Source organism: Pelodiscus sinensis, chromosome 17 (genome assembly GCF_052426305.1).
Source record: "Pelodiscus sinensis isolate ZL-2025 chromosome 17, ASM5242630v1, whole genome shotgun sequence".
Classification (NCBI taxonomy): Eukaryota; Metazoa; Chordata; order Testudines; family Trionychidae; genus Pelodiscus; species Pelodiscus sinensis.
In genome coordinates this window covers 30,270,387-30,286,946 of record NC_143068.1, presented here as the reverse complement: position 1 = coordinate 30,286,946, position 16,560 = coordinate 30,270,387, and the positions used below count along the sequence as shown (strand labels likewise).

At 47.6% G+C, this 16,560-nt stretch overlaps 1 protein-coding gene across 8 annotated transcripts in view; it reads left to right on the top strand.

Annotated features, from left to right (window-relative positions):
• Nucleotides 1-8,749, top strand: part of MYT1 (myelin transcription factor 1) — a 141,388-nt gene extending 132,639 nt beyond the window's left edge. For all 8 annotated transcript variants that reach the window (XM_075901026.2, XM_075901022.2, XM_075901027.2 and 5 more), the window contains 3 exons: nt 837-940; nt 2,758-2,901; nt 6,076-8,749. In XM_075901026.2, the coding sequence (XP_075757141.2) occupies nt 837-940; nt 2,758-2,901; nt 6,076-6,216 (389 nt within the window). In that variant the 3' untranslated portion in view covers nt 6,217-8,749. The remainder of the gene's footprint in view (nt 1-836; nt 941-2,757; nt 2,902-6,075) is intronic.
• Nucleotides 8,750-16,560: the final 7,811 nt, after the last annotated feature.

Below are 16,560 nucleotides of genomic sequence, written 5' to 3'. Positions count from 1 at the left end.
TGGCCAGCCCTTGCCCCAGGCTGCCCTCCCGATCACGGATTACACCCAGGCCCGTTCACCAGGAGGTAGCAAGCCGGGGCTGGAGGACTCCAGAGGAGCAGGGGGTGGCTCAGGGGAGAGAAAAGCATCAGATTTCCCCTTTGAAGCAACCACTTCTCTCCAGCCACTGGCTGCACAATCGCCCCCTGCTTCTCTGGTGTCCTCTGACCAGTTTTTCTGCTTCTTGCCACCCCTGGGCCTCTTGCCTGCTCCCCTGAGGCCACGGGTGAGCTTTTGTTTGTACATGCGGCTGTTTGTAAGTCGGATGATGGTCACTCGGAGAGTGCCTGTATTTGATCAAGCCCCACTGTTCCCCTACAACGCTTCCTCCTTTTTTGATCCAGGAAAATTCGACACTGTCCTAGAACTACTGTTGTGATTTATACCCCATCTAGTTTATGACTCAGTCCCATTATCGCTAGCAATGAAATCCACACACATTCCAACGTCACACTAGTAGCGAGCCCAGTCACACGTGCATCTCCTCTGAAGAGCTTCTGAGTAGGAGAGGTTCTGGATGGAAGAGTCCATTACCTGGTTCTGGTTTTATACATTAGTATGATTATTATTCATCATTGTGATTATTATTGTGCCAGGGAGCCATTGGTCGATGCGCATAATTCAATGTGATACTATGGAACTTGTAGAACCATGGGAAGTGTGAGCTCGCTTTTGAGGGGGGGTTAGGAAGAAAATCAGCACTGCCGGGGGCTCTGAGGCGTATCTAAAAGAGAGCCTCCCCGCGGCTTTGTGAGTCAGAGCAGCAGGGTGCCTGACTGCAATTTTCCCACCTGCAGTTCTAGAGAACGATGAAGAAATTAAGCAGTTAAACAGGGAGATTACTGAGCTGAATGAGTCCAACTCAGAGATGGAAGCTGCCATGGTGAAGCTGCAGTCACAGGTATGTGAGGGTGGAGCAGCGGTGGAAGATAATGGAGGCAAGGGAAGGCATTGCCTTCCCAGAACTGCCTACACTCCCTGGCTGCTTGGGAAAACTGGGGCCACAGCACAGAAGTCCAGCTCCCCAACCACCAGGGAAGACTGGGGCCAGGGTCGGGGATGAAGCATCCAGGCTGCCAGGAAAGTCTGGGGGCAGCCTTGGCCCTCCAGGTGGCCAGGAAGGGTTGGGCTGGTGTCGAGCAGGACTTGGCTCCTGGAAGGTTGCTGAAGGGGTGGGACCTCAGGTGGAAGGGGCGGAGCTAGGGCTGGGGCAGGGGCTTGCCTTCCCCAACTGGGCCTTCACTCTGGAATCTCCGAGTGAGAGCCAAAGCTCATTGGAGTCAATGGAGAATGTGTGTGTGTGTGGAGGGGGGGGGACCTCAGCTGACCCTCCAAGGCAGATTTTAAAAAGCTCACCAAAGAGCGGAATCTGCCTGCCAGCCCTCCACCACTTTCTGAAGTATGCAAATGCTTTTCAGTAAAGTACCTCAGCAAAGTACAGAAGGGAAGTGTCATTAACATCAATTCATTTCTTCTAAGGACAATCACAACTTACAAAGTGTCAGTGTGCTTATGTATTAGACAGGGAGACCTTACTTTCCTATGCCGAATACGGGACACCAAGGGTACATCTAGACTACAGGCTTTTGTCGACAGACGTTTTGTCGACAGATACCGTCGACAAAGCTTCTGTCGACAAAGAGTGTCTAGACTACATCCAGTTCTGTCGACAAAGCAAACTGCTTTGTCGACATGGCAGTGTAGACACAAAGGACAGTTTACAGGCAATAACACCTTCTGTCGACAGAACTCTGTCGACAGAAGGCGTTATGCCTCGTAAAATGAGGTTTACCAGCATCGACAAAACTGCTGAGTTCTGTCGACGTTATGTCGACAGAACTCAGCAGTAGTGTGGACGCAGGTTTAGTTTTGTCGACAAAAGTCCACTTTTGTCGACAAAACCCTGTAGTCTAGACACACCCCAAGGTGGGGAGGGGCTGCACGCTGAATGCTTTTGCCAAAAAGGGAAGGGGTCTGCTGGTGCTTGGAGCTTTAGCCCTGAAGCAGAGGAGAGGGGTGCTGGCATTCAGGGCTCCAGCCCCAGAGTGGGAGGGGGGCGGAAGAGCCGCCCAGCAGTTAAAGGCTACGAGTGCCAACAGTTCCCCGCCCACCCTGCGTTGCTGCAGGGACAAAGTTCAGCCCCGCAAAGGCAGGGTGGGGAGGGGAAGGGAGCTGCTAGTGCTTGGGGCTTCAGCAACTGAAGTGCTGAGTGCTGGCAGCTCCTCTCCTCTCCCCTCCTCCCACTGCAGGGGAAATGCAGGACAATCTGCCCATTTTCTAAAAAACGTGGGGACGCCAGGAAGTGATCTTAAATAAGGGACTTTCCTGGTAAAAACAGGACTGAGGGTCACTCTCCTATTAGAGCTCTTTGGGAAGTGGGGGGTTTTCCTCCCCTGAGGAAAACTGGCAAAAATGGGAGAAAATTGTCAACATTTTCAGTGAAAGTTTTTGATTCTCTCCCCCGCCCCCCTCCCATTTTTGCCAGTTTCCCTCAGGGAATTTTCAATGGAAAATCTTAACTTTTCATCATCACCAAAACTTGATAAAAATGTGGCTTATTCCAGGACCACAGACTCCTTCCAGGAAAACATTCATTTTCTAAGTTTCCACAGGAGAAAACTTTCAACGGAACAGTTTTGCCCAATCCCAGAGGGTATTGTAATGAGGCTGAAGCTAAGGGTGAAAGCAACTAACTGTGCTGCACTCTTCACTGTGCAGATATCATCCATGGAGAAGAACCTAAGGAACATTGAGGAGGAAAACAAAATAATTGAGGAGCAGAATGAAGCTCTGTTCTTGGAGCTCTCAGGACTGAGCCAGGCACTTATCCAAAGTCTTGCCAATATCCGCCTTCCACACATGGTAAGGAACTTTCAAAATGTTTGATCATAATCCTTGTGATCAAATGAGCAACACTAAAACCATTTCCGGGATCGGGTTTATATACAGTTAAATATTAAGAGAAATAGCTAGCGATGGTAATCTCTTTGTTCACACATCTGCCTTTCCTAACATCCGCACCTCTACCGTATCTGTGAAGCATACACTGTTCTCTTCCTTTTGTTGTCACTGTCTGCTGGTCTCCCCTTGTATCTATTGTTCTGTCTCATTACAGCTCCGAGCTGAATCAGAAAATAGGAACTTTATCAAGGCTGCACAGGGCCTTTTAGACTAACACCGCACAAGCAGAGATCAGGAGGAATTTGATTTCAACAGCAGAAAGATCTTACAGCTCCTATTATAGTGCAGGGAGTTTCAATTCAGTTTGGAATAGCTGGCAGCCAAAGAATAGCATCCTCAAAGAGAATGTGTTTTGTTTCCTTTTAACGAGGCCCAGCAGCACACAGCCTATTGCCGTAACGTTACTGCAAAATGAGAATACAACCACAAAACTAGAAAACCCAAAGATAACTATTAATTACCTCCTCGCTAGTCCCAGGACATTAATTATTATTGTATAAAATTGGGGGGGTTGTGTGTATATGTGGAAGTTGAGCGGCAGATGTGGAAGACACCTGATTACAGACACTTGTGAGATGATCACAGAGGAGTTGATTCATGGAAGGGGGTTGCAAACTTCATGGCACTGTGATCTCCCTGATAACAAGACTTACCACATGACCCATGAGAAGAGGGCTTTAGCCAGCCCAAGCCCCACTGCCTGGGTATGAGCCCCATTGCTTCAGACATGGGAGAGAAGAGAGGAGAATAAAGCTGAAGTCCTAGGACTTCAGCTCTGGGCAGGGAGCCTGTAAGCTGAACCCCACCACCAAGGTTCCCTGTGCGCTGCGTGGCAACACAGCCCCGCCACTGCTTAATGAGCCCCACTCAGCCAGAGACTCAGGACTCCTGCACGGAGCTGTCTGGCTGGGAGAGGGGCACTTCTCCCTCAATGGCAGGAGGAGCTCCCTGCTGAAGGCAAAGCAGCGAGTCTGTCACAGCCCGTGAGGACACGTCCCCTCCTTCATGGCTGGGAGAGACACAGAGACTCGCTGGTCTGTTCTCAGCAGGAAGCTGCTGCCATCACTGAGGGGAAAGTGCTCCTCTCCCAGCCAGGCAGCTCCATATGCGGCAGCCCTTAGCCCCGGGGGGGTATGTCTACACTACCCCGCTAGTTCGAACTAGCGGGGTAATGTAGGCATACCGCACTTGCAAATGAAGCCCGGGATTTGAATTTCCCGGGCTTCATTTGCATAAGCGGGGTGCCGCCATTTTTAAAACCCCGCTGGTTCGAACCCCGTGCAGTGCGGCTACACGGGGCTCGAACTAGGTAGTGTACCGAGGTGTACCGGTAGTTCGGAATAGGAATCCTAGTCCGAACTACCTAGTTCGAGCCCCGTGTAGCCGCGCTGCACGGGGTTCGAACCAGCGGGGTTTTAAAAATGGCGGCTCCCCGCTTATGCAAATGAAGCCCGGGAAATTCAAATCCCGGGCTTCATTTGCAAGTGCGGTATGCCTACATTACCCCGCTAGTTTGAACTAGGAGGATAGTGTAGACATACCCTGGGTGAGGCGCACTAAGCAGCTGCAAGGCTGTGCTGCTACAACTTAAAGAGAACCTTGCCCAGCACCAAGAGCAGAAGCCCTTGAGCGTCGGCTTTGGCCTCAGCTAATCTAAGTGAGCCCTGGCGACCCCATTAAAATGAAGTCTGGCCCCACAGTGTGAGAACTGCTGATCTGTGGCATGAGTGCTCCATCGCCTTTTTCAGTATTCTTTTTCACCAAGCCTTGGATTTAAAATTGGGCCGGTTGGATACTATCTGTCCTTCAGCAGAGAATTTCCTCGACAAATATTTTGGGGTAGAATTCTCTCAGCTCTGCAGTTGGTGAAAAACTATGTTCATTGAATTGTTTTTTGATAGGCAAAGGTCTAATAAACCAGTCAGCAAATAGGTTTTTAATGTGTTCAACCAGCTCCAGTTCAAATAATGCTCAGAGGACTTACACTATCATATTACTAACATTTCTTCAGCTCCCAGGCCCTCCTTCTCTTCTCTTTCTCTGTCTAATCTGATGTGTCCATCAGGGATTTTCATAGGGTGGTGTCTGGACTGGTGTAGCAACACTGGGTGCTTAATTTGTAATGGAAGAAATCCAGAGTTCAAACAATTTTTTTTTACTTTAATAACCGACATGGAAGCTCAGAGGTGCCAATGGAACACTAGCAGATGCTGGACACCTGTGACCTCTGGAGCATAGTACATGAGCCTCTACCACTTGAGCTAAAAGCCAGCTGCCTTGCAGCTAAGGCTGTAGAGCAGACTCATGATTCTCTCTCTAAGTGGTCTCAGTGCCACTAGCCAGGATAATGCCACACCCAGCAGGTGTGTGGGTTACACCAGGGCTAGCAACTACCAAGCCTACAGATGCTAGGAGTCAGCCTGGGAACAAATTAAGCACTGATGACGTGCTGGAGTTGATAAATCAGTGTGCAAGGACTCAGGAGATGGGGTTTCTAATCCTGACTCTACTATGAGGCCTTAAGCGTGCCTCCACCTTTCATCTGCCTTCTCTGCTTAGCCCTCAATCCTATAAAGGTTTGTGCTTAAATGTATACAGTGTTACTGGTCCATGCATTAAATTAACCATGTGTTTAAGTCTTTGCAGAGTCCTACCTTTAGACTGTAAATTCTTCTGAGCAGATGTAACTGCCACCTGGGAACCTGGAAAGCTTAGTACAGGAACCTCTACATCTGGAGCTATAAAGCCAGCTGGCTCTCACCTTAGGCTATAGAGCTTACTTGTTTTTATCTTTCGCTGTAAGTGGTCAAATTGCCACTATATGAGACAGTGAACCACATTAGCTGTGTGGGTTACACAGACACTGTCCTCTATACAGCGCCTGACACAATGGGGCCCTGATCTTATCTGAAACCTTCTAGCTGGTGCTGTAATACAAATAATGATTAATACCAAATATTGATTGTCACAGCCATGCCCCCAGGAAAAATTAAACACGGCAATTATGCTCTTTTTTTCTTCTACCTCTTCTTCTTTTTAACCATTTATATTTTTGTTTTGTTTTATTGGATTCAGGAGCCAATCAGCGAACAGAACTTTGACGCTTATGTTAATACCCTTACCGACATGTACACCAATCAGGAGTGTTATCAGAACCCTGAGAACAGGGATCTGCTAGAAAGCATTAAACAGGCTGTCAAGGGAATTCAAGTCTAGTGCCGTGGATAACACAAATAAACTGTAAGAAGATGGAACCTTCACTCCAAGTATTCAGGTTTACAAGTTATACAACTTGTCTAATGAATGAAAAAAAGGACCAAAAGTTAACCAAGAGGCCATTTACAAGAAGCAGAACTGAACTGAACTCCATGTTTTCATTTACTTAACTTGGACCTTCTTGCAAAGAGTGGGATTTTTCTACCTGTACCAAGTGGTAGATGAGGATGGACAATGAGACCCTACAATAGGTTGCAGGGCTTGGTTGCTGATGGAGATAAGGCGTCTTTATGAGTTGCCAGGTTTTACTGATGAGAAAGAAGGCATTATAGCAGAATTAATCCAAGGGTTAGTACATTACAAGAACAGGATTTTGTCTGGTTTAAACGGGCGTAAACCCTCATGCTGTCTATGGCCATGTGTCCAGATCACCTACTCACATATGAATTATGTTATATGTTACTGTAAATGAGAAGCTGGAGCTGCAGGCTGCCTGTAAATCTAAACCTCTGCTGGGCCTCCCACCCCCAAGGTATTGAAATATCCACTGGGTGCGGGAACTCTTAAGTATTATAAAGTAGCTTATTTTTATTTTCTGAAGAGCGATTCTGGATCTCCAGTGGAAAGCGCAATGGAAAAAAGGTTCTCAGGGAAGCTTTTGAAGTTTGCAACTACAGTATTCCTTTGTCTGTCTTAAATATGAGAATAGCTATTATGAATAGACGAATTCCAGAGATTTCATACGGAAGAAATTCTAAATGTGTCATGGTCCAGTATATATGATTTTTTTTGGAAGTCTATTGGTGGATGGTTCAGGTTCTTTTCAATATTATGGTTGTTGTTCCAGTAGCACGGCGCTGCCAGTACAGAGATCATGCACCAATGCCAGAGAAATGTTTCAAGTGATTATCAGCAAAAATGAAAGATACAAATTGATGGCCAGCAAAGTGCTTATCTACCATGGACTGTGGCAGATTCCTTACAGATGTACATATGGCGATGGGGTTTTTTTTGTTGTTGTTGTTGGTTTGTTTGTTTTTGGTTTCTATATTTTTGTGCAAGGTTACAGAGCCAACGTCATTCTGCAAAAAGAGCATTTTGGGTGTGGATCTTCCAAAGAACCCTTTGGGAAGCAGTTTGATACGTGCAGCTGACTGTAGAGATGGGAATGGCTTTGCACCTTATTGGGAATGGCTTTGCACCTCATTCATCTCATTGCATTGCATGGCAGAGCACAGTGATTGAAGGTGGTTTTCACACTGTAAGAAAGAAGTCGGCAGAGAGAGAGAGAGAAATATTGGCCTGTCCCAGCCAATGCTGAAGGCTTATTTAATAAACTCATCTCACATGCACATTAACTATGTTTGAGAATTCTTTATCGGCTTGGCGATGACACTTTGCAGGAGAGAAGCCCCTAGCACCCCAGTACTTGTCACATAAACCCCCCACTTTCAATATCATTTCCAGTGAGGTGAGGGGTGGCAAGGAATTTGCTCACCAATAATAAAGTGAAGGATATTGTGTCGTTATGAGCCTAATCCTGCAGACATTTAGGGGATAATGAAAAGTCCAAGGGAAATAATGGAAAGAATCCAGTGGACATTGGATCAGATTCTAAAGTATGTGAATAGGTAGGTAGCCCGACTGAAGTCAATTGGGCACCTCCTGTGAATAAATGTAATCACATGCTTAAGCGTTTGCAGGATCCCAGGAATTCACTTATGTTAGGACCCATTCCAAGTGCAAAAATAAAATGGAAAAAAATGTAATTTGCTGTGTTAAAAACACAATTCTTAACATGTAAATAGAGTCCAACTTGCTTGTGACTACAATTCAGTTAGTATTTAAAAGTAGAGAAATTGCACTTCCTGGAAGAGAGAGCGAGCGAGGGAAAAGTAGCTAGTTTAATTATCCTGTAAATTATTTAATTTTGGCAAGATGTATGTAATTTATATTCACAACACCTTATGTTAACTTTTTGCTATTTATTTAACCTTTCTTATTTATTAATTTTATACTTATTTTAAACTGGACACCACACCATGGAAAAGAAAAGCAAAAAATAAAAAAGTAAAACTTTTTTGACCTTAAATAAAAGATATTCCAAAAAAAAGAAACAAAGGAAAGTAAAAACCCACCTATCTACAATTCCTACTTGTAATTTTGATGCAACCAAGTTATTTTTTATATATTTTGTTATTTATTCTTTTAACAATGGGAATTTTTTAAAGATATTTTATAACTGAGGCATTTTGATAATTTTTGGTTTGTTTTTTTGACGGGGTAGGGACAATGGGAGGGGAAGAGAGACTTTTAGGGATTTTGTTTTCATTCGTATTGTTTCAGGCACTGATTAATGGTAAATGAAAAGTCTGTATTTATTATTTATTTAATATTTAAGTCAAAATGAACTGTGCTCTTGTTGTATATTTATTTTGTCATGTTTCTGTGTTGGTTATGTGATGACTGAGTAATTGTTTATGTGAAGGAATACTGTTAATATTTAAATAATAAAGAGTCACATTGAAAGTTATAGCAGGCTACATGTTATTCTGTGAAAAATGAATACTGTGATCCTCTTTCCTCAGGAAATGTATGCTGCAGACAGCATTTCATTATGTATTCGCAGGGTTCTTTCATAATAAAAACCCAGTTCTGTATGTGACTTCAGTTCCCATGGTCTTTCTTAAAGATATTGTTAAAATCCCCAGTATTTTCTAAGAGCTTTGTTCCAATGCATGGGTAACCTGCTGAGCTGTGTTTTGAATATATTTCTGTGTATTGTATACAATTCTGAAACACCCATTACAGAATGGATGTGGATGTATTGGATAAAATCCAGTGGAGGGCAACAAAAATGATTAGGGGGCTGGAGCACATGACTTATGAGAAGAGGCTGAGGGATTTGGGCTTATTTAGTCTACAGAAGAGAAGAGTTGGCAGGGGGGTGGGAAGGAGAGATTTGATAGCAGCCTTTAACTACCTGAAGGGAGGTTCCAAAGAGGATGGAGAGAGGCTGTTCTCAGTGGTGACAGAATGTGGAGCAGTGGTCTCAAGTTACAGTGGGGGAGGTCTAGGTTGGATATTAGGAAAAACTATTTCCCTAGGAGGGTGAGGAAGCACTGGGATGGGTTCCCTAGGGAGGGGGTGGAATCGCCATCTCTAGAGGTTTTTAAGTCCTGACTTGATAAGGCCCTAGCTGGGACAATTTAGTTGGGATTGGTCCTGCTTTTAACAGAGGGGTGGACTCAATGACTTCCTGAGGTCTCTTCCAACCCAATGATTCTAAGATGCAGATAGGGTTTTCACAGTAGGGCGAGGGCTCAGATTTTCAAAGGAATGTGGGCATTGCTCCTAAATCAGTTCGGCCCCTAAATTTGTTAGGCATTACAACGCTATGTGCAGCAATGCCTCAGTACCGTCAGAAATCTGGGCCTAGGCTCCTAACCATAAATGCACTCAATCCTGGTTTCACGCCGTGGTTATTAAAGTTTCTGCTCATTGCGAAGGAGACACGTTAGCTCTGTGATTTAGTCAATGGATGCAGTGCAATGGGCAAAAGTAAAGCCCTCCCAGCTGTGTGCCTCAGCAAGATGTCAACAGGGAGGCAGGCAGTGCATCAGAAAGGGTCACTCGAGATGTCCTCAGGTAGTACAGAGGGGAGAGCAGTGTGCAAGCCAAGCAAAGATGCATTATTTTTTTGCATTGTTCCAGATCTCTTTTAGAAAGGGCACTGCAATTTTATAGGTTTTTGGTTTGCAAGAAGTTCATTATCCGCACACACTGGGAAGGGATATGCAAGATTCATATGGCACAATACAGTGGTCTAGCATGAGGATTTCTTTTCTTTTCTGTCTTGTTTTCCTCCCCAATTCTTGGGGGGGAAAACCCCAACACATTTATCACTTTCCTCAAAGATGCAGAGTGAAAATGCTAAGGTAGGGGGAGTTAAAATTTTCTTTAACTCCTGGATTAGAAGAGAAGGTCATGAAGTTTCTGTTCCCCAGCTGGACAAGTGGAATGTTAGACCCAAGCTTTGGGAGAAAATATTCAGAGCTGCGAAGCTGGGATTCATATCCCCGTGTTGGATCAGAACTTTTTTCAGCCATCCTCATTCCCATAAGGAAACTCAGGGCATGCGCCAGGGCTCACTAAAAACAATGGCCTCTCGGGTACCACTGGAAAATGTCCTCAAGACGGTTCACACCAAAAGAACCCATCATGGGTGTCCAGCTCAGCAGGATGCAGACAACGGACACTGGGACAAATCCAGTCAGTTCACACATGTGAGTAACTTTGAAGTCAATGAGCTACTCGCATGAGTAATGTTCTTTATGTGCATGGGAGTTTGCCTGATTGGTCCCTCACCTCTACATGTATTTTAATTTTATAGGAGGAAAGAAAATGCACAAATTACTCTGTAGATTCCAGTCTTACTAAAGCAGAAGTCATTCCAGAATCATAGAAACTTAGAACTGGAAGGAACCTCGAGAGGCCATCAAGTCCAGTTCCCTGCCCTCATGGCAGGACTAAGCACCATTTAGACCATCCCTGACAGGTGTTTGTCTAACTTGCTCTTTTAAATCTCCAGTGATGGGGTATGTCTACACTAGAAAGTTAGTTCGAACTAACGGACGTTAGTTCGAACTAACTTTCCTATGCGCTACACTAGCGCTCCGCTAGTTCGAATTTGAATCGAACTAGCGGAGCGCTTAGTTCGAACTAGGTAAACCTCATTTTACGAGGACTAACGCCTAGTTCGAACTAGCTAGTTCGAACTAAGGGCTGTGTAGCCCTTTAGTTCGAACTAGTGGGAGGCTAGCCCTCCCCAGGTTTCCCTGGTGGCCACTCTGGCCAACACCAGGGAAACTCTATGCCCCCCTCCCGGCCCCGGACCCCTTAAAGGGGCACGGGCTGGCTACGGTGCCCGTGCCAGGTGCAAGCCTGCCAGCACCCAGCTAGCAGACCCTGCACCTGGCACGGCACAGAGCCACCCACCCGATGCCCCCCAGCCCACCCCCTCTTGCCGGGACCAGGCTGGCGGCTCCCAGGAGCTTGCCCTGGACCGCAAGAGGCGGGCACCTTCCTGGGCTAGTGCGGACATCGTGGACCTCGTCCACGATCTCCGCACTAGGCACAGGAAAGTGGCCGTCTAGGGCAGGAGAGCTGCCAGCCTGGCCACCCAGGACCAGGTGTGCATGAAAATCAAGGGGGTCCACTGAGACCCCCGACACTGAGCCCTGAGCTTACAATGGCCGTACTGGGTCAGACCAAAGGTCCATCTAGCCCAGTAGCCTGTCTGCCAACAGCGGCCAACCCTAGGGACCCTGGAGGGGATGGACCGAAGACAATGACCAAGCCATTTGTCTCGTGCCATCCCTCTCCAGCCTTCCACAAACTTTGGGCAGGGATACCACTCCTACCCTCTGGCTAATAGGACTCCATGGACCCAACCTCCATCACTTTATCTCACTTCCCTTTCAACTCTGTTCTAGTTCTAGCCTTCACAGCCTCCTGCAGCAAGGAGTTCCACAGGTTAACTATTTGCTTTGTCAAGAACAACAACTTTCTCTTACTAGTTTCAAGCCTGCTTCCCATTCCTTTCCTTTGGTGTCCTCTAGTCCTTCTTTATGGGAACTCAGGAAGAACTTTTCTGAATGCACCCTCTCCACCCAACCCCTGCTTTTAGAGACCTCTATCCTGTCCCCCCTCCGTCTCCTCTTTTCTAAGCTGAACAGTCCCAGTCTCTGTAGCCTCTCTTCATCTGGGACCTGTTCCCAACCCCTGATCATGTTAGTTGCCCTCCCCTCTCCCAGCCTTTCTCTTCCCCTCTCCCACCTCCTTTTCCCAGTCTCCCCCAGTTTTGTTCAATAAAGACAGAGTCAATGTTGGAAGAAACGTTATCTTTATTTTGTACATCAATAAGAAGGGGGGCTAGGGAAGGGCAAGTGGAAGGAGGTGAGGGAGGAATGGGGTACGAGCCCCCGATGGGGAGGACTGGGCTGGCTCTGCGGGCTTCTGGGGGTGGAAGCTCTCCTGCAGCCCCCCAATTACTCCCTCTCCCCAGATGGCAGCCTGCGGCAAGTGCAGCCGGGCTGATGGCCGAGTGGTGTGATGTGCCCAGTGTGGGCACTCAGGGCACTCCATGCCAGAACTTCTTTGCAAGCGGGGCACCCCTTAGAACTGTGTGTCCGGGGTGGGGGTCGGGACCCTTTAAGCGCAGCCCTCGGCTAGCCTGAGACAGCATCTCCATGCTCTAAGTCCTCCTTTTATGCCCTGCCGGCACTGCTTCCGGCCATCATTAAGCCCTGTTCAGAGTCCACTCAATGTGGACTTACTAGTTCGAACTAGCAAAACGCTAGTTCGAACTAGTTTTTAGTTCTAGATGCGCTAGTTCGAACTAGCTTAGTTCGAATTAACTAATTCGAACTAAGTTAGTTCGAACTAGCGCTGTAGTGTAGACGTACCCATGGAGATTCTACAACCTCCCTAGGCAATTTATTCCTACCACCCTGACAGTGAGGAAGTTTTTCCTAGTGTCCAATCTAAGCCTCCCTTGCTACAGTTTAAGCCCATTGCTTCTTGTCCTACCCTCAGAGGTTAAGCAGAACATTTTTTCTCCCTCCTCCTTGGAACAACTTGCAAGAATGTTGCATAAATATTCCTGTGTTTCAGGAGGGGAGCTGAGACAGTGAGGCTATGTCTACACTGGCAGGTTCTTGCGCAAGAACGACTGTTCTCATGCAAGAATCCACAGAGCATCTACACTACCCGCCCTCTCTTGGACAAGAAGATTTACAGTATGGCATTGGAAGAGAGGGCTTCTTGCACAAGAGCTATGCTCGTTTCTAACAGGTGTGAGCCCTCTTGCACAAGAACTTTTGTGCAAGAGGGCAGTGTGGACGCACGGCAGGGACTTCTTGCACAAGAAAGCCCTATGGCTAAAATGGCCCTCAGAGCTTTTTTGTGCAAGAGAGCGTAGACACTGCCATGAATGCGCTTGCACAAAAGCACATGGCAGTGTGGACGTGTTCTTGTGCAAGAGTTCTTGCACAAGAACCTTTGCACCAGATGTCCTTGTGCAAGAACCTGCCAGTGTAGACATTGCCTGAGAGGTTCATGTTCCAATTCTGACCTGTTTTCTCCCCTGACCATGTGTGACAGGGCAGGGCTACCCCGCACTGAACTCCAGAGAGTTTCTCTAGCCCAATTGGCTGAGCGGACCCCACCCCCACGGCCCTGCTCAGAGGAGAGGCCAGGGATAAAAGCCCAGAGATCCAGCCACTCAGGGGGAGGTGCCAGAGGGGAAGGAGCTCTTCAGCAGTTGCTCCAGCCGGGACTGGCCTGTGGAACTGTACGAGGGGGCAGTTACCCAGGGGAGATTCAGATGCTACCCAGCTGATTAGCAGAGTACTCACAGCCAGCAGCAGCATGTGTTTCTACTGGTGGTACACATTTGGACATGCCTTGGTGCACAAAACAAAATTTATTCTGCCCATGGGTAGAAAAAATGAGAGGGAACGCTGCCTCAGGGTGCTTAGGGGAACCAAGCTAGGTGTTCTGTAGAAGGAAGCCACTTAACTCCAGTGTCAACAGGGGCTTGAAGGAAAAGGGACCTCGGTGGGAAAAACAACTATTACAGTACTGTTGTTTGAAGTTACTACTGCTCGAACTGAGGGAAGGCCCACGAAGAGGCATCTGCATCTGGGGCGAACTGAAAAGACTTCAGCAAAGCCGGAGCTTGGAGAAGGGCTAACGGTTTTCTTTGGACTTGATGTTTCCTCCCTGAGAAGCCTTTTGTTAGGTTTGACTAGAAGACTAACTCCCACATCACTCCACCAGCCTGGGAAGATCAGTGTGACCGGTCCTCACGCTGGGCAGAGGTAAGCTGTTCCTACAGCCAGTGGCGTAGCCAGATGAGCCCACTTGGGTGGGTTCTGACTTTGGGACGGGGGGCAGGGAGAGCAGGATGGGTGATGAGGTCACCCCCCCCCCAACTGACCTGGGGGCGAGGGGGGCGTGGAACGTCCAGACACGAAGGTCAGAGGATGCACCTGGAGATTGGGGTCTGCATCCCTGGGTTCCTGAGGTCGGCTCGGCCCTTCGGCCTGCAAGTGGGGTTCCAGTGAGGGTCCTAGCGCGGTGAGACAAGCACTGGGTCATGAGGAGAGCTGGGGGGTGCAGCGGGGGCAGGCCTGGATGTCAAGAGGGAGAGCCACCACCCACTCAGGCCCACCCCCATCTCCGCCTCTGCCTCCAGCCTTTGAATCTGTGTCTTTTGTGTGATTCTCCACAGTCAGCCCCAGAGGTTTCTCTCTCTAACACAAAGCAGGTCCTGGGAACCAAGATAAATGTCTCATTGGATTTCTCAACAAACCTTGCAAGGAGGTTGCTGTGTCTTTCTGGGGTTCCTTTTAAGATGTTGTAGATGTTTGTCTTCGCTTTGAAAAGCTCCCCTATTTGCATGCAGTTAGCCGGTGTCATAGTCCTAGATGAAACTCATGGAATAAGTTGAGTTTTTCCCTGGTAAAATGTATCTGACACTTGAACATGGTTATTGACATAATGAAAGAGAAGCGACTGTAGCACTTGGTACTGGAGTCTTCCACGGAAGAATTGTACATGTGTATCTCTTTTAAAAGTAACTAACAGGTTGATGCGTTCTAGTCCGGCACGCGCTGAGCGGGCAACATCCGTGGTCTGGCATGATTTCAGTGAGCCAGATGTCCACTTATCCTAGGTGTGGCCAAGTTTCCTGTGGTCCCATAAAGTTTGTTTACAGCCACTAGTCCTGGCTCTCAGTGTTCTGTGCTTAAAAATCTCAGGTTATTATTCTCATTATTATTAATCTCATTATTCTCTGGTTTTATTCTCTGGTTACTGCAGGACTCTCAAAAGAATGAGAGAGATGGAGTGGGAGCTTCTCATGTTTCATTTGAGGAGAGAAGGATGTCTGAACCTTTATCTGAGAGATTATTCCCGTAAGTGTCTGCTGGAAGTTTGAATTAAACAGGCATTAACTAAAATCCAAACCAAAATGATAACAGTTTGAAGAACGTCTTTTCCTCTCAGCTTTCTGTCTTTTGCCACAATCCCCAGATGACCAGAGAGGACTCTAGCAAAAACTGGGTAGACAGCCTCTGATATTTCTAAAGCAGAAACAAGCAGAAAGAAAATCAGAATTTTTATACAGGATGATCAAATATAAATGGGGACATACACTTCTCTGTCTGCAGATTGCACTTGGGGGGGGGGGAAGGAAAACCATCATATACTTTAAAAAAAACCCACACTTTCAAAGAGTCTCAAATCATCCTCTGTGTTGGATTTTTTGGAGAGGGAGAGAGAGGTAGATTCTGCCCATATTTTTAGACAAAGAAAAAATAATTCTTCATGTAACATGAGGGCCTGCAACAAAAGCTCATATATCACAGGCTGGGTCTGAGGCCTGAGATCCAGACAGCAATGGTCAAGACCTTGCTAATATAAAACAAAGTAAAGCTCTGAGCAAGAGGCAGGCCCTGCTTGTGAATTTTTTCATGAACAGGGAGTGACTAGACACAGGCCATAAACATATCCCAGAGGGGTTGTAAGAGAACAGAGAAACAGCTCATTAGGAAACAGCTTGATACCCTGCCCTCCACCCCCCGGATAACAGGAACATACCGACTCAGGTTCATGACAGAGACTAACCTGGCAGCACGACAGATCGTGATTGAACCTTCATGTACAAAGTAATGGGTGGATCTAGTAATGTCAGAGGGTGGTAACCTGACATGTCAGGAGTGGGGTGTGTGGCGGGCCCCTCCCGCCTACCCTCTTAAGTCCAAGGCCCTCCAGCCTGAGTCCGAAACACAGTCCACGTCCAGCCCTTTTTGGCAAAGCCGAGGCCCTCCGGCCTGAGTACATAACACAGTTTAGGGTGTAGCAGGGATGCATTCCCAGGTAGAGGGACCCGGCCCCACCCTACTCCACCAGGTCCCGGCACAGGGCCCTGTGAGCGACCAGGTAGTGGGTCATTCCCTCGAAGGGGCAATCCGGCCGAAATGCACCGAGGTTCTCTGGGCGGGAGAGGAGGCTCCCACTCCTGCCCTGGGCCACTTCCTCCCTGGTTTCCTGGGGTTCCTTCCCCTGTACTCGTCTCCTCGGCAGGCAGTCCCTGGGTTGCACCAGCTCTGCTTCCCCTCCGGCCTCTCCTGGAGTCTCTGGCAACAACTGTGTGGGAGCCTCCTTCACAGGTCCTTCTCCTCCAGCTGGCTCCGTTGACTGAGTCCTTCCCCAGGCTTTTATAGTGGAGCTACAGCCCGGGCATGCTCGGTAGGACTGTGTGGGAGGGACTTCTGC